The 22,721-nt window shown below is 42.2% G+C and overlaps 1 protein-coding gene across 1 annotated transcript in view; it reads right to left on the reverse strand.

The window, feature by feature from the left end:
* Positions 1–1,398: 1,398 nt before the first annotated feature.
* The window catches only part of LOC138608534 (solute carrier family 45 member 4), a 56,767-nt gene continuing 35,444 nt past the window's right edge, over positions 1,399–22,721 (reverse strand). Inside the window, exons 4-16 of the mRNA XM_069681145.1 lie at positions 13,406–13,594; positions 10,651–10,830; positions 10,271–10,461; positions 9,998–10,178; positions 9,371–9,823; positions 8,703–8,974; positions 8,446–8,607; positions 8,213–8,312; positions 7,986–8,066; positions 7,769–7,899; positions 6,654–6,722; positions 6,400–6,554; positions 1,399–6,185 (exon numbers count right to left, since the gene is read on the reverse strand). Of these exons, the coding sequence (XP_069537246.1) occupies positions 6,011–6,185; positions 6,400–6,554; positions 6,654–6,722; positions 7,769–7,899; positions 7,986–8,066; positions 8,213–8,312; positions 8,446–8,607; positions 8,703–8,974; positions 9,371–9,823; positions 9,998–10,178; positions 10,271–10,461; positions 10,651–10,830; positions 13,406–13,594 (2,339 nt within the window). The 3' untranslated portion in view covers positions 1,399–6,010. The remainder of the gene's footprint in view (positions 6,186–6,399; positions 6,555–6,653; positions 6,723–7,768; positions 7,900–7,985; positions 8,067–8,212; positions 8,313–8,445; positions 8,608–8,702; positions 8,975–9,370; positions 9,824–9,997; positions 10,179–10,270; positions 10,462–10,650; positions 10,831–13,405; positions 13,595–22,721) is intronic.

Here is a 22,721-nt window from a genome sequence, read left to right on the forward strand (position 1 = left end):
CCGCAACCACATCTTAGCAATGTGAAACAAATACAGCAGAAATTAAGAGGGGGTAATTACCTGTCGAGCAGAACTGTCTAACGCAGCATCGCTTTTTAATCCTTTTGGGTTCGGTAGCTCTCTCCACTCTCCACTTCGGAAATGCTGCTACAATGTTTACTCTAGTTTTGTTTCTGTCTCAGTCCGACTCTTTCTTTTCAGCTTGCCTCTCCTCATGTGTCTTCTTTAGCTTATCTGTATGGCAATAGAGGGACGGGCAGTTTTTTTTTTTATTCCTGGTGGTTGTTTTTAGGCCTTTGTGGACACAAACTGACTGCGCACACTGAAGAAATTGAGCTCCACCGTGTGAGCAAGTGGCGCTGTGCTGCGAGTGATTGACAGCAGCACCTGAGAGACTGCTCGGCTCTGATTGGTTGTTGTGTTTCGGGAGCTTTGGATTCTTACAAATGCCATTAGGAGGAGCCAGAGGAGCGATTTTTTATTTATTTATTTATTTATTTTTTACAGATTATCTCTCTAATGTACTTCTGCATGTTTAAAGTGACAGTTTGAGCAAATATGACAAAAAGTTAGTTTTAATAATGTTACATACTACAGCTTTAATGTGTGATATCGCCACAAGGGACGTGTGGGTTGGTGGTCTGAAATGTCTTATTATCCAATAACAACATCCATTTCTAACAAATCCTTTATTAATAAACAACCTCTCTGAGCACAGAGCATTCAAACAATTGCAATAGTAAATGTTATGCAAGACTTTTCATGTCCCTCAAAAACACGATCTAGTTTTCACATTTCCCCAATGAATTAAATCATTTATCTATTTTCTTCTTTTTCCAGTTCATTTATTCCGTTTGGTAGGATGATTCAATATGTCTTGCTGTTTGTGTAACACCGGAACCAGGGGAGCCGAGCCCGGATTGGTCCTCTCATTTTGCAACATTGCTTGTAACAGTGGCTCCATCTAGTGGACAAAATCTCAAATAGCTGTTTGAAACTTGGGTTACTTCGGACCTGGATAATTTCATTATACTTACACAACCAATTCGGATTTGCCGCATTATTAAAGTATTAAAGATTACATTGAGTATGTTTTTACATTAATTTATGTATGTATTTGTCAATACATGCATATTTTTGAGGAAAGTTATATTTTCATTGCAATTTTCTTGATATGGAAACCCAATCTCAGTTCATTAGGTTTCTACTAATAACAGTGTACTTGTCAAAAGTCTGTGTGATGCGATTATAAGTAAGTCTCACTTAAGAGTAACGTATTTGGTCCTTAAATACTTAAAAATATTTAAATAATTTCCATGGTATCTCCCCATTTGTGATCCTTTTCATATTTCAAGGCATTCCTTCTAATATAAAAATGTGAAATAATGAAAGGAGTCGTTATTGGTTTACTTCTGAACAGATTTTAAAGGTGCGTTCCATACAGTGTTCATCCAGAGTCCAACATATGAAGGCTCAAGCATATTTACAGAACATAGAGATATATACAGTCTTTATATAGAAAACAAAACTACTAACAAAAATAATCATCTTTTTTATAGCAGCAAAAAAAGAAGAAACTAAAAGAGAAATATGTATATTTACATCTTTTTTTTCCAAATAACAAGGCATATTATATATAGTACACTGCGCATACTTTCCCATTCTTTAAGTATTCTTCTTGATTTAATCTCTGTGAAGATCAAAGTATATAGGCATCTCTCTCCTCCATCATTAACACACAGTTTTTCAGAAGCAGAGCCACACACACACACATCGGGTCAGGCCAGGTTGGACTTACAACATGGCCGCCGCGCAGCTGACATCTGCTAGCTGGAACGTGAGACAGCATCAACACATCGCAACATTCATTCAATGATCGGGATGGTGGAGCCAATGTGGCTGCCACTGAAAAAGTGCAAAGGCCAAAACTCTCGTGTGTGGCTCTGCCTCAAGTTCAAACGGATACAACAACAAAAGAAGGACAGTTTCTAGTTGAGTTAAAACACCAGAACATGAAAGACTCGTAAATAACACCCCGGTATTGCAGCCATTGATTCCAGAGTTAAGTGTAAACCAGGTGATTGCAAAGAACAGAGAACCAAAAACAAACACTGAGATGACATTTTGAACACAGTCTTGCGTCTTTCTTTACATGTGAGCAGCTGAGACTGCTCTCTCTCACACACACACTCTCTCACACACACACACACACACACACACACACGCAAACTCCAGTCCACTTGTGAAACAACAGCAAATAGAATAGATTTAATGTATTCTTTTGGAAACTAAGTGAAAGTGTCCTTTACAGACAAGAAAGCTAAAAAAAATAAATATCCACAGTAATATATTTTCTTCCTTTTGCAACACACTTCTACTGTCTGTTTATTATGTGCAAGTTCTGTGCAATGTCAGACCCCCCCCCACCCCTGGTTTGCGAACAAAATTAAAATGATTTCTGCTGAAATCACTTCACATTCATTGACTTTTTAAAGAACATTTAAGTCACAAGATGGAATCAAAGGTAAGAACTCAATCTCCCAGCAGGCCGAGCTGCTGTCTGAACATTCCAGAGTCTGCGTTAAAAAAGGCTTGGGACATTTAAGAACAAAAACCAACCCATGAAAAATCTTTCCACTGCATTGGAACAGAAACACTCAAGTTGCACTTCAAGTATTCACGGCCTGGAGTTTCTCGCCTACACTTTTAACGAGGAGTGTTGCTCGGGGACAGCACACGTCTCGTCTTTTAACGTGTTAACGCCTTCCATCCACATGGATGAAGGACAACGAGATGTGCGTCGTCTGAAACCTTACTCGTAAATGTGCAAAAAAAAAAATTTAAAGTCACATGCATGTTAAGAGCGTACTCATCCAGAACAAGCCAGATGCTTCAGCTTAAAGAGTACATGTTGGTTTTTCTTTACACGTTAAAGTTCAAACAAAAAGACAGAAACATCCAGCCATGCATTAGAAAATACATCCCTGACCTAGAAGGACAATAAAGAATAGAGCTTGAATGATTTGTACAGAGTCATACTTTGGTGTTGCACACATGCATATTGCTGTTGTCGCATGCAAACCTCCCAAACCCCAAAGTTTCTTTTAAGCTCCACGTTTGTCCTTAAACTGAAGTCGTCCATTTTTTAAATCCAGAATGTTTTATTGCCAAAGTGGTAACAGACGTTATAAAAAAAAAAACCCAACTCTGCCGTCTGTACCTCTTCGTCTCTTGTGAATGACACAGTCAGAGCAGGGTACAAGCCAGAAAGCTAAATACTCTCTCTCTGCTCTGCTCTGCTTGGAGACTGATTGAATGTACCTGAAATAATGGAATCGATTTAGTTAAATACAGGGTTTTAAATACAGGGTGCACCAGCACCCGCCCGACAACCACATCAGCGGTGAGTGAATCCTCCTCTACAACCAAACAAATTTAAAAGTAAGCTTCTCCACTAAACGCACACAAAAATAAAATCATTCGTTAGTAAATGAACCCACTGCAATTTACATTCCCATTCCTTTAAATGTGCATGTCTCAATAGATTGAGCTGAGAGGAAAACTGACCCAAATCTTTAGCCTTTCACCCGGACAGATGGAGGGAGGAAGAAACGCCCGGCACGGTTTTCAGAAAGGATTTCAACCCCTACGAGCAACCCTGCTCTCCCCACTCGACCCTCACACAGTCCTCTCTCCAAATGATTAACAGAGGCCGTTATTGCAACAACATATCCGATTATCAGGAAACAAATAAACTCTTCAATTACAAATAGTTTTTTTTTTTTCAAGATTAGGACTATGTGAAACTCTACAAAAAATATCTATCAGTAGAATTAAGATGGGATACAATACAATGTTTGAGTAATTAGCCTCTCAGTCTCATTATTGTGTATATATGCTAAAGGAGTCAAACTCAGCAGTTTCACTTCCTCGTCACGCTGTTGTAGGTTCCCCTTATGAAACAGCAGATGCAGCTACTTTGTGGTTTAGGGATGCAAAATGGAGCATCAAAGACACGAAAACTAATATGAGCTTTCTGAGAAGTAACATACTCTGATCATGGGCGAGCTTGCTTTCGCTGCTTTTTGTATTTCGTAGTTGATAAGATTTCAAGACTGGCAATTACATATTATCAAATAGCTAAATTTCGGGGCATGCAAGGACTGAAAATAGCCTCATTTTCTTATTTTCAATTACGTTAAGACATGCGTTTTCTAAATTTGAAACACATTTTGAAACACACATTTAGCTTAAGTTCTTACATTCAAAGACTAGTGTAACAAACTCTTAGATGAGAGGAATGACCCCTCTCGTTAGTGCGCTAAATATGAAGCCAGAACCACGAGGTGTTTAGCTTAGCAAAAAAGAGACCACGAACAAGGAAGAAAGCTTCTGAAAGCCAGGCTAGCTGCTTCCCCTGTTCGTGTCTTTATGCTTAGCTAAGCTAACCCTCTCCCAGCGCTAGCTTCGTGTTGTACAGACACGAGAGAGATATCAGTCTCGTAAATCGATGATGTCGTGTTACATTTTTTTTTAAGTGAAAACGTTTCCCCGTCTTCTCTTCTAATTTTCTGTTAAGCGTCAAACACAGATGTACAGAGCATCTCAAATATTCTTATCTGCTTCTCTTAACTGGTTCGTTTTTGTTCCCAGCTCAGTGAAAGCAACACCTAAGCGGAAGCTTGCGTAACAAGCCTAAACATGTAATTATAGGGCAATTATCTTCATCAATAGAAAGGTTTCATTTAATTTAAGGTTTCTTTTCTTTAAATATATTCAGGATCTATTCTTCTACTCTTGTGTCCCATTCCAACCTCTAGATCTTTGATTACTGGGGTGCCAAGAAGCTCTGTCCTAGGACGAATGATTGCCCCCCTTTCACGCTTTTCAAACTATTCCACGCTATTACAACAAAGGCTCAGCTAATGTGCAGTGAGTGACAAACATTGTGCTAACAGCATTTTCTGAAAAAACAAAAAACGAATGAGCTAGAAGGCAGAGAGACAGAGAACAACTCTTCCTCCTCCTGCTGTCCGTCTCCTCTCTGCTCCTCTAACATGCAGCATGTAGGTTAGTCTGATTATTCAAAACAAACAGAAGCATCCGTCTGGGCCTTCAATAAGTCATGAAAAGAATATTTGGGATTTAATGCCAACGCATATTGCATCTACGCTCTGTATTTTTGACTGAATATACTTTACGCTCCTGCTCTGAGCAAAACCTCTTTAAGGCTAAATTAAAGACTTTAGATGAAAACAAAAACATTCGCAATCATTATGGAGACTCAGAATCAAACACTTTTCCCCAGGGATCAGGCTTCAGGCTCTCAGTATCAGAAAATGCCACTTCCAAAGTCTCTAGAGTCTTAAAGCTACGGTCGCAGAGTGCTGTAAAAGTCCCGCGAAGTGTGTTGTTGGGTTTCTTTTGGTGAACACGACGCCTCCGCCGGAGACGCCAAGTCAGCAGACACACGCGCTCGTCCATCAGCTGTCTGACAAAATATTCGATCAAGCATATTCCACGGCGAGGAAGAACAATTTTCAGCATTTTTGAATGATTGCAGCTTCGAGGACTTAATGTTCATCAACAACGTTCATTATTCAGATGTTCATTGGATTGTGTTGACCCCCCCAGATGAAGAGGTGTGTGCGTGTATGTATGTGTGGGAGTCCCCTGAAGTTTCCTGTCCAGGCGGTTGCTCGGTAGCACCTCCTACAGGCCCTGAGAGACAGAGACGACCTCTCCTTTAAAAACATGAATTACTCAGTCCTGGACGACACATGACGCATTAACAGAAATATCCGTGAGGGCAAAGTGGAAGGAATTTAGATGACGGCTTGAACAGCACTGGGACCAGAATGCTTTTTTCTCGGGTATGTTGGTCTGGTGTAACACTGGTCCCATGGCATATTTAGTTGTTTCCTTCTGCATATCAAGACACAGCAAACCAAAGTGGATGACGGGCTGCAGCACATCCTTAAGTCTCTCCATCAGCGACTTAGCCGGCCAATCACAGAGCTGACTCATTCTCCGTGTGACAGGAAGTGGTGGTAGTGGTAGCCTTGCCCGCCTTGTTGAGTTTCAAGAAGCTGGGTTTTTCTACAACCACGGCCACTTCTTTGCTGTTGGGATTTTGCGTCTTTGTCAAGGCCCGTTTCTCTGAAGCTTTGGCTGAGTCAGAGTCCCTGTCAATCATAGTAAAATCAAAAGTGTTAGGACTGAATTTTTAAAAGGAAAAGTTTGAGAATTAGCATAAAAGTTTCTAGCTAGCTCTTTATGCTAAGCTACCCTTACTGGCTGGCTAGCCTTAAATTTATCAGACATGAAAGCGGCATCACCTTTCTCATGTTACTCTTGGCAAGAAATCAAACTAGCGTCATCTAAAGGAAATTTTCTCACCGGCTGTTTGGAGTCGGGTAAATAACCAGGAAGCAGGCGGTGAAGAATCCTAGGAGGGAGCCCCCGGAGGCCACCATGGGAATGACACGGACACTGCCAACAGCTTCCACTACAGCACCCAGAGCGGAGGCCACCAAGATCTGGCTGATGTACACCTACAAAAACACAGATGGTTATATAACAGCAGTATTTTTAGCATACGTTATAGTAGTCTGTGGCGCCAATAGTTTCGTTAAGACGACTTTAACGCTCACCTGGCAGGACAAGATGGCACAGTCGATGCCAAAGCCTCTCCGGGAGTTTCCTGGACTGTGATGGATGTACTTCAAGAGGCAGAGAAGGTTACAGTTATTAAAAGCTACACACTTTTTATTGCTCTATTTTTCTTTCTTGTTAAACTGCTTTTCTTTGGTTTTTATTGTGAAGCACATAGTGAAGTCTGCTCTTAAAGACCCCCTCCAGTGAGAATCGATGTTTTACCTCGTAAACATCTCCATGTGGTGTTTTTGCTACAAGACATATCAGGGACAACATCAGCAGTCATCTCCATGGCTGGGCCTGTCTGCTTTTAAACTGCAGTGTACCAGGGACAGGCTGAAAAACACGTTTTCAGATTGGCAGGTTTGTGACGTCACAAACCTAAGGAGCCAATCCCGTTAATGGACGGGGTGACGCTATGCGTATCATTATGTGTAACCTATGGCAACCACTTCGGCGATGCGCGAGCCAGCTGTAACTGTCATCGTAATTTTTGCAAACTCACTGCTGAAGACTAACGTTAACGTCGTACTGCTAATTAAGACATTTCAAGCTAGCTAAGTTTCAACAAGTTGCAGCTAAACAATGGCAGAGACGTGTTTTGTTTTCGGCTGTAATTTTATAAAAGGAGAAGCGTAGCACATAGTGGGCGGGGCCTATGCTGATTGGGGAAGTTAATAATGAGGGGGAAGGAGGAGATGCCTTGGGATGATTTTTACAACGTAATCAAACGTATTTTGCAGAAAAAACATATCAGACACAATTTATTATATCAAGCAGAGCATTTTATATCTCTTAAAACATGACTAGAGGTGGTCTTTAAAAGCTTCAACATAAAGACAATAACATGTAGACTATCCCAAAGAGTGTTTTTTTTCCTATAATTAATTATATTTAGAAAGTTGCAATAATTTATCTATAAGCTTGCTTAGTATTTAAAAAAAGAAACAAAGCCTGAGAGTTGAACAGACGTAAAATTTGAGAGTTTTTATTGGCATTATTTCAATGTTACGCTCCCGCTTATCAAGCAGAGCCAACTGGTTCCTACTGAAGACGTACAAACAATGTGAAACATGTGATTCATTTTTTAAAGAATTAAAAATGTCTGCACCTCTTTCATTTCGTGATACTGTCCCAGCAGAGCGTACGGACAGTAGGACATACTCATGGAGATGATGCCCATGCTGCTGATCATCACCATAGAAACATACACGTTAGGGAAGATCGCCATGACAGCAGTTCCTGTGAGGGAAAAAAATAGAAAACAATTACTTTTCAGCTGCTCACGTTTGCGGAGTTCTGATCTATTACTGTGCTGCGGTTTGTACCTATTGAAAATCCAAGCGTTCCCATGATGTAGATGACCTTAATGCTCAGGTCAAAGTTGTCGAGGTACTTTTGAAGAACAGCTGGAGAAGGTGGATACATTTGGTGGTTAGGCCAAAGATTAATGTCCCAAGAAAACCTATTTCGTTCTCTTTAAGTCAGAAAGCAACCCAATGAGGGGTTGTGTACGTATGGGAATAGGCATCAGAAAGTGTGCTTATTTTGTTACCTGAGCATGTAGCAGCAGTCATGGCATATATAACCAGTCCCCAACATCCCATCTGAACTCCTCTGTGATAGTTATCCAACAAAGTAGAGTTAGCAGGAGCCTGAAGGAGTAAGAGTGAGAGAAAAAAGCTGTTTATAAGAGTTATCAGAGTAAGAGTAGTAGTTAAACTCAAAGGGAATGTAGAGATATCACTTTATATTTGTTTGTGTTTGTGTAGCTGGTATTTCACGTACTGTGGGATCTCCGTGGTAGATCACTTGTCCCATGAAGTCGGTGAAGAAGACAGCCTCAGCAATGATGGAGAACCAGGTGAACAGGTGACAGGCGCACAGTCGCAGCAGCTCCGGAGGCATCTTCAGCATGGACAGCCACAGCAGCCGCACGGTGGTCTCAACCTAAAGAGAGAGAGGAGACAAAATGCGTCCATATTACAACCCAAACGAGAGCTTTAAAAATACAGGTAATAAATGACCCTGGTTTCACTCCTCACCTCTCCCTCTTCACTCTCCGTGTCCCCGCTGGAAGAGTTGGTGTTTCCGCTGCGGTGCCTGTTCCTCTGTCTGCTCCTCCTCCTGTGTCGGGCCTCCACCTCGTACAGGTCGTTCATGCTGCGAGACGGCTTGATGAGGAAAGCGGCGTTGGCCCGGCGGTAGCGGTAGCGGTGGTTCCCAACGCGGCCGTAGTAGGAGAAGGTGCAGGACGGTTGTCGGTAGAAGGTGTGACGGTGACGGGACTGCCGCATGGTGGCTCCTGTACTGGCAGCTGGAACAAAAGAAAAATAAAATATAACTTTCATTTTAATAACTAAAATTATAACAGTGTACAGTAAATATGTAGCTGGTTAGCTTATCTCTAAAGACTAGAAGTATCTGCTGGTTGCCTGGCACCTGCTCCTAGCAAAGAAACAGAGTAGCATCTATAATGTCCCAATAATGGCATATTGTTGTTTTTCTGTATGCTTTAAGTACACATTAAATAAACAAGACATAGCATGCTAATAAATAGGCTTTTGATGTGTGCTGGTAGAGAGATTTATTACCTCTTGAAAGACGTAGGCTAACTGATTCTAGTCTTTATGCTAAGCTAGGCTAACAAGCTAGCAAACACACAACAGAAATAAAGAAAATCAGAAGTAATTTCTAAATAATTATACCATACCTTTGACCATTCCAGCGCGGTGAGCCTGCCCTTTAGAGCTCAGTCTGTTAGTGTCATCATTAGTTACACCGGCTAACAGCCGCCCGTTCAGCGTCCTCTGCTCATTGAGCTGGTTGTTCAGCAGCGCCTCCTGACCGTCGTCGTTCTCCATCTCCTGCAAGAAAGCCGAGAGGCGGGAAACCTTGGAGCCGGGAGCGTGCGTTTGGTGGTTGTTGGCCTGGGGGCGGAGCAGGTCCTGACTTCCTGTGCTGCTGCTGCGTCTGATGTTGGCGAACTTCGGGGGCGGAGTGTTGTGAACGGTGTTGAAGAAGGAACAGGTCATGGGAGGCGAGCCGTGGTAGGGGGAGAGGCGGTCGCTGAAGATGGACGGCTCTATGTGGCAGAGGAACAACGCGTCGTGGTCCATGTGGTCGAGAGTGGCGTCGGCCATGGCCAGGACACTGTCACTTTTACCTGGAGACGGACGAGGAGAGGGCTGATTAGTTTACCTTAATGTCACGATTTTGTTTGATTAGGATGTTTATGAATCAAAAGGACAGGAGCGTCACACAACTGGTTTTCTTTATCAAATTTCTTTAGATCTAAATGGCAGACCATGTGATTCAGATTGAGAGTGTGCACACTTACTCCTCACAAGCTCCACCTCTAGGAAGTCCATATCGCCGCCCTCTGACTGGTCGTCTCCATAGGGGTCATAGAGGTCGTAGCTGTCCAGCGTGTCATCCTCTCCAATCAACTCCAGCTTGGGGGCGAGAAGTCCAGTCCTGCCGTTGGCTGATGGAGGCGGGTTGGTGCGATCTGGACTCTCCTGCGAGAGGACAGAAAGAGGAGCATATTTTTTATGAGATTCTTTTTCTTTTGATAAAATTGAGCTTTACAGCGAAATCACGTCTGCGTTACCTGGTCGAGCCTGTCATGTTGGGGCGAGTACTGCTGCTCCTCGATGCTGAGGAGATGGAGCACGACAGACACCGAGAAGAGGATGGCAGCGAAGAAGAACAGGATCTGCTCCTGGGACTTGAAGGCCACTGCGAGGAAGGTGTGTGTCCAGTCTAAACCTCCGAGGGCGTAGCCGACCGCACCACCAAGACCTGCACACATGGACAAAAATTAAGACTTTCCAAAGAGACAGAGTTTTTCTGATATCACTTCCTGTCTTAGTGCAAGTTTATGTCAAACTTGTCTCCATTCAACTAAGTTGTTATTGGCAATTTTCATCTCTTTGCATTAAACCTACCATTGATTTATTGAATATGCGTGTGTGATTGATCGAGACGTACCTGCTGAGGCGGCGTGAATGTTGAGCGCCATGTCTTGTTCCTCCGTGTCTGCTACGTCGAGCAGGTACGCTCTGATTGGTCCCTCTGTCGCGTCTGCACAAAAGTCCAGCACCACAACGCCCAACACAGTGAGGACGATTCCTATTGGTTGTCGCCCCTGCTCGTCGCCCATCGATAAACCTAAAAGAGAAAGAGATGCAGAGACGAAGGCAATCGTTCAGTTTTCAAAGGGTCGCGTTCACGTGTTCACTTTATCTCACTATTTACATGTGGAGTTTTTTGCTGATGTAACCCCGGTCAGAGCTCAACATGCGATCAATCGCTGATTATTGAGTTACAACAGCTGCACAACTCAAAGCTAAAAGACATTCACAAATGGGTCATCGCACATTCCCCATAATGCTTTGCATGATGCGTTTGACCTTGTGTGCCTTATCACGTTTGTGACACGGCCCTCGCCCTTGAGCTGCTCAATGTGTGATTGTGTCTGACAGCCCGAGAGAGAAAATGTATGACAGAAGAAAGCTTTAGTGACATGTGTATTAATGTGTGTGTGTGTGTGTGTGTGAGTGAGTGAGTGAGTGAGTGAGTGAGTGAGTGAGTGAGTGAGTGAGTGAGTGAGTGAGTGAGTGAGAGAGAGAGAGAGAGAGAGAGAGAGAGAGAGAGAGAGAGAGAGAGAGAGAGAGAGAGAGAGAGAGAGATCACAGGCGGTGTGACGCAACATGGAGTAACAAACTGAAATCTATTAACATCTCAAGGAACAAATGTTCATATAAGGAACAGCAGTGTGTGTATGTGTGTGTGTGTGTGTGTGTGTGTGTGTGTGTGTGTGTGTGTGTGTGTGTGTGTGGGACAATGGAGCAACCCTACTCACTAGCCAGGCAGTCAGACAGGAAGTGAATTGTGATTGGTGGAAAGGGGGAAGCAAACAGGAAGCTTTTCCCTGTGAACTGCCTGCTCCTGTGTTCCCATGTCAACACAAACACACACATACACACACACACTCATACACAGGTTACTACAGCTTTCCCATGTCACCCTGTGTTGTTCACACACATTCATATATATACAATCACGGAAACGTACACTTTCTCTCTCCCATTCTCACATTTGTCCCACACACATACAGGTCATCGGTCTTTTCCCATGTCGACCCCTCTGGCAAGGTGCTCTCGCTCTCTTTCTCACTCACACACACACACAGACACACAGACACACACACACATACACACACACTCTCCCAGTTGCCCTAAAACAACCCGAGCGAAGCCTCTCCGGGGAAGAATGGAGGTAAAACAGAACAAAATAGAACTGAATAGAATCTGCTGACGGAGCTCACACAGCACTCTTTGTTGTTATTTATAACAATTTAAAACGTCTCAGTAATCTGTTGTTGTAGCGTAGCTCCTTATCATAAGATGTGATTATCATCTAAAAATCAATTTTTAAAACAAGCGAATGATTGAAAAAGTAAACTTTTAAAGATTTTAACTTCGTTCTCTTGGGCGCCCCCTAATGGTGATATACAGTAATTGCGGGAGCACACTTCCCAATTTAACCAGACGTCCACGGTTGGCTCCCTTTGTCACGGTAGTAACTCTTGATTTTCCTGGCTGACGGTCGCTTTTCTTTTTAGACTGTTTGCCTTCATCTGAGCGTCGAATTTGTTTCATTTTCTTTAGATTTTGACTTATTTTTGAAGTTGTATCTGTAGTCATCGATCTTTTCTTTGTTTGTTCAGCCATAGTAGATTACTGTTTACTCGCAACACTTGCAGAGACCGGAAAAGCAGCCGCTTAGCTCCGCCTACCCTCTCTGGCAGACCAACCACTGCTGGCTGATGGAAAACGCGTCACTAACTGGGTGCAGCTTGTGATTTTTTCCACGAATGTCGCCACAGACACCCAGTCCATAATTCTACTATAAACTGCAAATGCAAAGGCTTTCATCTGTGGGCCACAGGCTCAATCACCATTGTGTTACCTCATTCAGTGATAGATAGTGACTTAACAGACATTTATTTGAATGAAAATCTTTGAGATTATCACTTTAAACTACATCAGCCACTCTTAGATCATGAATCCTTTTGATCCCTACACTTCAGACGACATATGCTTTGATAATCTGTCGCTTTCACACACGGGGTCACCACTGCTCAACAGAACGATGCGCTCATTACATTAAACTGCTGTCGTCTTTGTGTTTGCGTGTTTACATTGCAACCGGAACTACGCCGATAGACCAGTGATCAATAAATACATGTAGCATGATTGATTGGTTTGATTGGGCGTTGAATGAGTTTGTCCTTGTAGTGACATGTGGATGATGTAATAAGCTGAGGGTCAGACTGAGGGTAACATCTGTCTCTGTAGACGGATGCGACCCTCAGGGGGTAAATGATGATCTGATGATTCTAGAGAGGAATCTTTGCTCTTTTTTTTATTTCCTCTGTGGCACAAGTGCATGCTGGGTAAAACAACATTGTTTGCCTTTCCAGATTTTGGGGGTTTAATTCCCACTAAGGCCGTGATAGTCTCAGGAGGTTTAGATAACAGAGTCGGCAGATGGCACAAAGCAGAATTCGGTCATTTTAGGCCGACATGTAACAACAACACGGTGTCAGAATATAATATTTTTATTCTTTATTTAACTCCTGATTACAAGTAAATATGCTCAAAACAATGCAGCACATATTTTCTTTTAATGCTTTCATTTAAGTTGACATAGAAACAAAGATTAAAAGTACCACGCTCACCTATCAGCGATCCGTTCAGAAACAGTGCCACTCCTATCAGAGTCCCGATACACAGAGCCAGGATGAACGGCCTCCTCCTGCCCCAGCGCAGAGTGCAGCGGTCGCTGGCCGAGCCGATCAGAGGAGTGAACATGAGGCCGAGGACCGGGCTGAGGAACCACGTCAGGCTGTAGTACTGCTCTGGAAGACCTGCAAAACACACACAGACAGACAGACAGGTATGAGTTTGAGACAGGTAGGGAGGAGGGTGACGTTTTTCTGTCCTCCACCAGGGGGTGCAAGTAACATCTTAATTGTAGGAGTGAGAGATCTTTTTTTGTATTGTGATGAGCCTTTAAGACCTTTGTTTTGTCTCCTCAGTTACCAAAGAGTTGACCTGAGGCTAACTTTTCAACACGGGCTGTTAAAAGCCCAAACAAAGGTAAAAAGGGGAGAAAGCAGCACAGCAACCACACGAGACGGGAGGGTTTATCTCTGTGTGAATGACCTCCCTGGATTATCACACAAAGGGCTGAAACATCTCCGCCTGTGTGCAGGTTAATGCAGAGGACATGAGCAGGAGCGTGGAGGCTCTGCGCTCAGGTTTCTGAGGTTCGGGGAGTCACGGACAAACAGGAACATCATCAGGAATATTGTGATTAGGAGCTCTTAAAATGAATAAACAAATATTTTTTTCAGCTTTTATTTTAAAAAGTACAAAAATAGGTAGTGAGATCGTGTCTGCAAGTTTTAAATAGACTCCTTAAAAGTCATGAAGTTGAAAAAGAAGGAACTGAAAGTGATGCTGTCTCTTAGAAAAAACTGAATTCTGAATTAAATGAATTCATGTTACCTCAACCTTGACTCTTAAGTACACGTGACTTATTTCCAGGACATATTTGATTAATTTGTGAGTTAAGTTTCCACTGCAGGAAACCAGGTGTCAGGTGGGTCAGTGGAAATAACTGAGACTGTTTTAGAGACACAGACACACACAGGATGTCCCAACTTAATGGAAAAGCATACTGTAGACTTTTCAGGACACATGCTTTCTTTAGCCTTGAATGACATCAGACAACACCTCTTAAAGCCATCACAATAACCTGTCACCAACAAAAAACAGTTCTTAATTAACTCATAAAGTCCTCATAGAAATGGGTTGGGACGGAGACACGGCATTTAAACACGCACGCATATGACGTGACCTGACATGATGTCTACAGCGACAGGAAGGAAAGATATCTTTAAAGGAATGATGAGCAACAAATAATATCTAATACAAACTCAAAACGTAACCACTTTTAATTTGAATTTCCAGTGATTAAAATTAACTCAATACAGCCGTACATAAATGTGATGTGTGATGTGAGGGCACTGTTAAATGTATGCTAACATATCAGAGCATCAGCATGTTTCCCCCGATTTTAAATGTTAAAGGAAGTTGTCGTCAGCCAATCAGGGTGCAGTATCTTCAGCTCGATCAGCTGATAAACTTTACACAAAGAAGTTCAACAGCATACATCTCGCCTTATAAAATCAAGATGTGTACTTTTACCTTCCTTGTGCAAACTTTGGGAGTTTGCTTTACCTCCAAACTGTTTTAACCGACTGATATCTCCGTGTGCTGATTCAGCGGTTATTTCTGGAGGGCATGGCAGTTGGAGAATCTCGCCTGAATGTGGCTGATAGCAGTCGTGGCTTTAACAAGACAAGGTCAAAACCTAGTATGTGGCTGAGCGCATCAGGTCAATGTGCGCTTTTATGGGCAATGTGTTACAAGGACTGTCCTGATGAGGCCGATGACAACGTGTTTGAAAGCAGGTGCGTGCTGCGGACGTAGGTGAGGACGAGCCCCGCCTACTCCCTGAGAGTTGCGACAGTGGAAGTCCAATACGCTCCATGATCCGGCATTGTGATGTCGCAACTCTCTCTCGCTACGGCTCTGAAAGTACAGTCACTCACTCACTCACTCACTCACATATAGACCCATGTGTAGGCCTGACCCCGGCGTTCAGCCAAAAACATGGACTCAAAACTCTCTCCCTCAAATCTAGAGAAATTACTTTATCCCTAAAAAGTGCAAAAGTTTAGAGGATGCAGAGTAAGCCTCAAGACGCTGTGTGTCTCACCACAAAAGGTCATTATAATCCTCCCAAATTATGAAATTAAACACTCATTACTTTACGCTCATTGCCCAAGGCTGGTAATTAGCAGAGAAATGTTCTGCTCTTTTTATCCGTCAAACCTCAAACATCCTTTCTCTCTCTCTGTTTTTCTATTTAAGAGCCTAATCTCACAGTGTGTTTACACCTTAATATAATCAATCCTTACATAATGAAATCCATTTTACCCGACGCACCCAGCTATTATAACGCTTAAATAACATCAGACTACACCCTGCGACATGGCCCCGTGATGTCACCGAGCTGCTGAGAGGAAAGAGAGGCGACTCCTGCAGAGGCAGACGGGCTTTTAGCTGAGTGAAGTCAGCTGAATCTGAAATAATTCAATCGGAACTTAATCATTGTTCACTGTCAAACTGTCGCCTGAAAGAAGACAAATACATTAAGTGCCATTTGGCCGCCACACCGTCCCTCCCACATCAAAAGAACGAGACAGACACTGAAGATATCTGCGCGGGGGAGTCTGTCCAAGTCTTAGTAATGTCTCTGTCTGCAGTTTGAACGCACGCCAGCTTAAATTGGCCGATCAATACGTCTGCTTAAAGACTAATAGGGAATACACCTTTAAATTATTCTGACTTTGTTTCGAAAGTTTAACAGAAAGTGCTTGTCAGATTGTCAGTGTCTGAAAAACGTTTTAAGCATACACCTGCCTTTAAACGTGTCATATGTTGCACATTAATACATCCACTTATTTCACTATTAAAGAAACAAAGCAATGTGCTACACATTTATTACATCAGATATAGATAAAGGCCAATATTTGGGCAGGGGTCACCAGGTGAAGGCAATAAAAAAAAATTTATATGTATTTGAGTCACCAGTGAACCTAACGAGCATGTCTTTCAAGCTGTGAGGCGACAGCGCTTTCTTACATCTTTATGAGACTAGGTCAAAACCTAGTTATGTGGCTGACCGCATCAGGTCAATTGGCGCTTTTGTGGGCAACACTAAAGGCGTGGCGTGTGCGTAACGGCTGCGGGACGTGTTCATTTTCATTTTAAATGCATGAAAACAAGATGAGTCTAAACAATGCTGGCGTGACGGGCGCGTATCTCGCGTGACTCACGTGCCGAAAAAGTAGCGATTTAGCTTGTAGCTATTTTTTTTTTACCATGAGCCGTGCGCTGTTCTCGGTCAAAATACACGGTGAAAATGAATTGTGATGAGTCCTATTGATGTCTGACAGCAATATTAACATCTCTTCCTGTAGTAAAAATCACAGGCTCGGAGAGTTAAGTAGGTCAACACTTCCGGTATGCTTTTTCAAAGTAAAAGCCCGGTCTGGAATTCTGACTCCCCTGTTTGTACACAATGCTTTTATTTTGAAGTGTTTCCCGGGCCGTTGTTGTTATTATTTTTTACTTTATTACTCTGCAACTACCGTTACTCACTCACTCACTCAGTCACATACAGACCAATGCGTAGGGCTGAAAAACACCTAGTATCAATACAACAGGCTCATCTACTGTAGTTAATAAGGAGTTTACACAAAGGCACATACAGTATAAAAGGGTTATTTTTGCATATCACACTGTAAGAAACATCAGTAGTGCAACTTCCCCAAAAATATCCCTGTAAGTGATTTCAGGTTAAAGCCACAACCTCCTCTTACTTTTCATTAAATCTGCATCTGATAATCTCATAGGACGAGAGGCAGAAAGCGGAGATCAATATAAGGACGATGTCGCTGATATTTCATTCCTAAGTGAACAAAAGCGAAAGAACGATGGGAAACGAGGGGGAGTTGATGCCAGCTAATTTCATTGAGAGGCTCTTATAAATTTAAAAAGCACTCTTCTATTTCTCAAACAGACCTATTTAATAAGACAAACGTCAATAACTGAGTGCTGTGGTATCTAATTATGCGGAGTTAGTCTAAAAAGTCCCTAGTCCTGCACAGATCCATTAGATAGAAGTTTATATCAGTTCGTTGCCATCAGCGCAGGAGACATGAGGCTCATTTGGTTGGTAAATTCAGGAAAATCTTGCATGACTCAACACAATGAGTGTCCCTGAGTGTGATGTTGACGGAGCTGTTTTCAACATTTCATATCTTCATGTTCATGTGAAAACCTCCCCATGTAAAAGTGGTGAAATGTTCATGTTTTCATGCTGCTGCTGATGACTCATGTTTTCTCTATGGTAGGAATTATGGTCTGTAGGCAGTCAGAAAGTAAACAACACGATCTCGAATGATAAAACTGGGATGCATCATTAAAGAAGTTACACTAATGTAACCAAAGATTAAGCTGCACATTATCCCTTCAGTCTAAATCATGTTTAACTTCAAGGTACTGCTTAAATGTCTGATCTGTTACAAGAGGGATAAGAAGGGCTTTTCAGGCAATCAATCACAGGAAAACGTGGTTTTGCAGGCATTGTGTTTTTGTTTTTGAAGTCAATTCTTTGCTTTTATTTATTAGTTGTCAGCAGAGCAAATACAAGGCAGGGTAGAGAGCAACAAACATCCCTGGCCGGAACTGAAGCGAGGATGTTGTGAATACATGGTGTGCATTTTAGACCCATAGTCGACAAGGACGCCCCAGGATCGTGTCGACTTTGTCTGAACAACCCTTAGCTGAACTAAAAAAGGGCTTAACGGTGATGCAGAAACACGAGACAGTGACTAAGAGGAGCTTTTTTTGGCTGAGGTATAAAGCAAAGTAAAGGCCGTCATAAAACTGAAAGGATTGTTAAGTTTCTTTTTTTAAAGTTGTTTCATTTGATGTCATCATTAGAAGTTTTTAACCATTTTTGGCCTCTATAACACTGATCAACACCCATGCATCCACCAGCAGGTTACAGGTTTGACACTGTCACAGCCTCATGATGAATCAGGAAAACCCTCGTTAGCTTGCATCATATTGAGACTGAGGACTGTAACAGCTGCTGCTGACATGAACCACTTGAATCAGGTGCACTGAACACTGAGGAGCTCTAATCACATACACACAAAAGAAACATACTGCTTTATTATGAAAATATGATGACAATTATAAAATGCCACATCTGTCTTGCTAGTTAATGAAGCAGTCAGTCCAGACAATGTAAATATACGTGTTATGAATAAACATCTCAAGTATCCCTATTATAAAGTGGAGTCCTTGTGAAAATCTGTTAATTTAAAGGGGGGGTATTATGCTAATTTTAAGCTTCATATTTCACTCTGCGATACCTGTGGAGTAGCTTAGCATAATTTACAGTTAAAAAAACTCAGCTCCGACCCTTTAAGAAGCCCGGTGAGGCGTAGAAAAAACTGTGTGAAACCTGGTGTTCACAGCAGCCTGCAGACTGAGCTAAAAAGCGTGGTGATTACTCCAACATACTTTTACCTACAGATTTGAAGCTTCACCCACGTTGAAACCAATGATTTTAAAATTATTTTATTGCTTAATCGGCAAATACTCTCCTGGATTGTTTGAATAATTATTTTAAATTAAGGATAAAAGGGGAATGACAATGTCCCAGGGGCCAAGCTCATGTCTTGTAGTTTTAAACTGTTTAAAAACTACAAATATTCAGTTTCTTATTAAATATAAAGAGAAAAGGTAGCAATAAATGCAATTGAGCAACTGTACTAGCCAACTGTTTGTACTTTGGCTTCAAAAAATGACTTAAACGGAGAGAAAATCTTGCTAATTTATTTTCTGTTGATGGATTTAATAATATACCATTTGCAGTCTTAATGTTTATTCCTTACTGTGAGATATTGTATCATGAGTTAGGATTTTGCTATAAGCAAAAGCAGCTTTCTTAGCTCATTCTTTGGCTGTGCATCGTGTTTTAATTTGTGACGACTTATTTATTTATACTGTCTGATGTTGCGTTGGTACCTTGTGAACAAAGTTTTTTAGGACTTTTAAAGGGTAAAAAAATGTGTAACAAAGCGTTCATTTTGTGTTAAATAAAGGTCCATTATTGTGAAAAAGTATTGCCTTCTCGTAACTTTGAAGCATTTCCAGTTATTGTACTATGAAATCCCAAAACTTCAATATAACTTTGAACTACAAACTTAGACTTTGATTGTCGTTCCCTTTCAAACCACAGAGCGACACACTGCCATCTCTTTAAACTCTACAGGCTGTGTCCTCTATGTACAATTGTTGACCTCTCTGTTTCTCATGAACGTGGCCATAAACAAGGGCTTGACCCCCTGTCGCCAAAGTGACCAGGTCTTGGGAACCCTGTCACCACGGGGACTCCATCACCTTCTCTTCCTGTCTCCTAATATGGCCGTTCCATTCACACGGGGCTTCCTGTAGTGAAAAGCTTTGTCTTAAATGTATTTTCTCCCTGTCTGTGACACAAACACGCACAGCCATACATGAACATATATGCGCACACGCGTTACAGACACACGCGCACACACACACTGAAACATACAAAAGCGAGTTAAAGCTCAAACAGCCATAAAACAGGAGACAAAGCAGCAGATAGGAATCAGTCTGTCTGTACGTTTGTCAACATCAAAACAGGAAAACAGTTTCTAGTAAACAGTTCCCACACACACACAAACACACACCGTAGAAAAACACAGTCAACACCTAGCAAATAAAGACATGTCTCTGTTCCCACACACACACACACAGACATTCAGACTCACCTACCAAAATAAAACACACACAGCGGAGTTCCCACACACATGCACACACATAGACCGGGAACAATACTGAGAGAACAGAAACACAGGAAGTATTTCAGAAAGAAACGAGTGGGGTAGGAAAGAGGGAGGGAGAGAGGGAGTGTGAGAAAGGATTAAGATCAAAGACATTAAAAAAAAAGGTAGGATAGAAAGGTGAGAGAAGGAGGGAGGAGGAGAGAGAGGGAGAAACCGGAAGGATGGAGAGGAAGACAGAAAAAGTTAATATCCAAGCTGGCAGACGACGGCTACCGGTGTTGCTGATTGATCGTGGGAAAGAAAGCGCCCAATCTGCCCCCATCTATCATCAAAGTGCTCATTTTACTATGCACATTTCCTCCACACACACACACACACACACACACACACACACACACACACACACACACACACACACACACACACACACACACACACACACACACACACACACACACACTCGTACTAAATATGGAGCCTAATGTGTGACTGTTTGAGTACAGCCTCCTCGTTCATCATCACTTCTGCGTAGACTCCGTGTGTGTTTCTGCACGTCAGCCCTGCACTCAGACATACACCGACTTTTTTCTCAACATTAAATTTGTTACTGGACACAGCTTGTTTGAAAATGTCATGTGTGAAAAGAATCGCAAAAATGTGAAGTCGGTGGGCCCGCGTCGTCATCATCTATAGAGTCTATAAATACTCACAATGCATACTTTCTTTTATCTATACAATCTGTAATTTCTTCTATTAATTCAATTAGTACCACAGATGTTGATCTGATTGACCTCAATCCACACTGGCTTAAAGGAAAGTACACAGATCAGCCATAACAGTATGACCACCTGCCTAATATTGTGTTGATCCCCTTTTTGCTGCCAAATCAGCCCTGACCCGTTGAGGCATGGACTCCACTAGACCTCTGAAGGTGTACAGAGGTATCTGGCACCAAGACGTTAGCAGCAGATCCTTTAAGTCCTGTAAGTTGCGAGGTGGGGCCTCCATGGATCGTATTTGTTTGTCAAGCACATCCCACAGATGCTCAATTGGATTGAGATCTGGGGAATTCGGAGGCCGAGTCAACAACTTGAATGTGTTCCTCAAACCATTCCTGAACCATTTGTTGCAGTGTGGCAGGGCGCATTATCCTGCTGAAAGAGGCCACTGCCATTAGGGAATACTCTTTCCATGAAGAGGAGCACGTGGTCTGCATCAATGTTTAGGTAGGTGGTACGTGTCAAAGTAACATCCACATGAATGGCAGGACCCGAGGTTTACCAGCAGAACATTGCCCAAAGCATCAAACTGCCTCCGCCAGCTTGCCTTCTTCCCACAGTGCATCCTGGTGCCTTGTCTTCCCCAGGTAAGTGACGCACACGCACCTGGCCATCCACATGATGTAAAAGCAGGTATATGGTTTATGTACGGAATAAACTATGTTGGGCCTAATATTGACCCCTGAGGGACTCCGCTTTCAATTTTCATGCATGCAGACCTATCCTTACAAACAGTTGCCTCTTTCTTAAATAGCTACTTACAAACTACAATTTGTAATTTCTTCCAATAATAACTGGTGAAGGTAACTTTTGGAAATGAAAGCTCACTGTATCCTACTTCCTGGCGGCACACTCATCCTCATGCTGTGTCTGCGCTGAAAAGCATACACTCCGTCTGCTCTGTTACCAGCCCGCATGTATACAGCGTTAACGAGCACCGGGACAAGGTGCTGCTGATAACGGGAAAGCACACACTAAAGCCGCCATTTATAACTAAAAGCCTGCCTCAAAAGCAAGCCTGGTCCTCCTAACGACATTATCTGTGACGGCAGCAGCTGCATTTTTATGGTTTAAAGGCCGGTGACAGATTCTGCAGCTCAGCGGTCAGTTCACAGTTCACTCATAAAGAGCTGCACTAATGCGATATCAGATGGACTTCTGCTATAGATTTGTGATGGAAAACAACAAGAAATCATACAGATATTGTGTTTCTAAGATAGTTTAGCAGTGGAAAACAAAGCATCCCTTCACACGTCCCTTGAGCTTCCCCTATTTTAACAGGCTGCCGTTTTTAGTAAAAGATTCCCTCTGTTTCCTTTCAAGTCTGAATTTCAGATCTTGATATGACTCTTGATATGAATCTCAGAATTTGATATGAATAATATGAGTCCTCCTCCTTCAGCTCCACTACAGTCCTCCCCTTGTTTTCAGGAAGTCCCCAACAAGGATCCCTGTCCGTCTGTTTAAGCACGTGTGCAGTTTGTTTTGAAAATGTTTCCTAAAGCTCAATGATGTTTCAGGGAAAAAAAAAAAAAGAAAAACATTTTCAGAGTATTACAAAGTTCCCTCTGTAGTCAACTGTTCTGGGAATTATTTAGTCAAAAAAGCAGAATATTTACTTACTGTGTATATTGTGTAAATTTGGAGGTGCATGGACAATAAGCTGATTTGACAGGAGACCACTTAAAATATTGTTTTTAATCCTGAGTTAAATTAATGGTTTAAATAAGAGGCGAGCTCTTTCCTTTGGGCCA

Source organism: Semicossyphus pulcher, unplaced genomic scaffold (assembly GCF_022749685.1).
Source record: "Semicossyphus pulcher isolate SPU_LCO1_2020_fin unplaced genomic scaffold, fSemPul1.0.p SCAF_5, whole genome shotgun sequence".
In the NCBI taxonomy this organism is placed as follows: domain Eukaryota; kingdom Metazoa; phylum Chordata; class Actinopteri; order Labriformes; family Labridae; genus Semicossyphus; species Semicossyphus pulcher.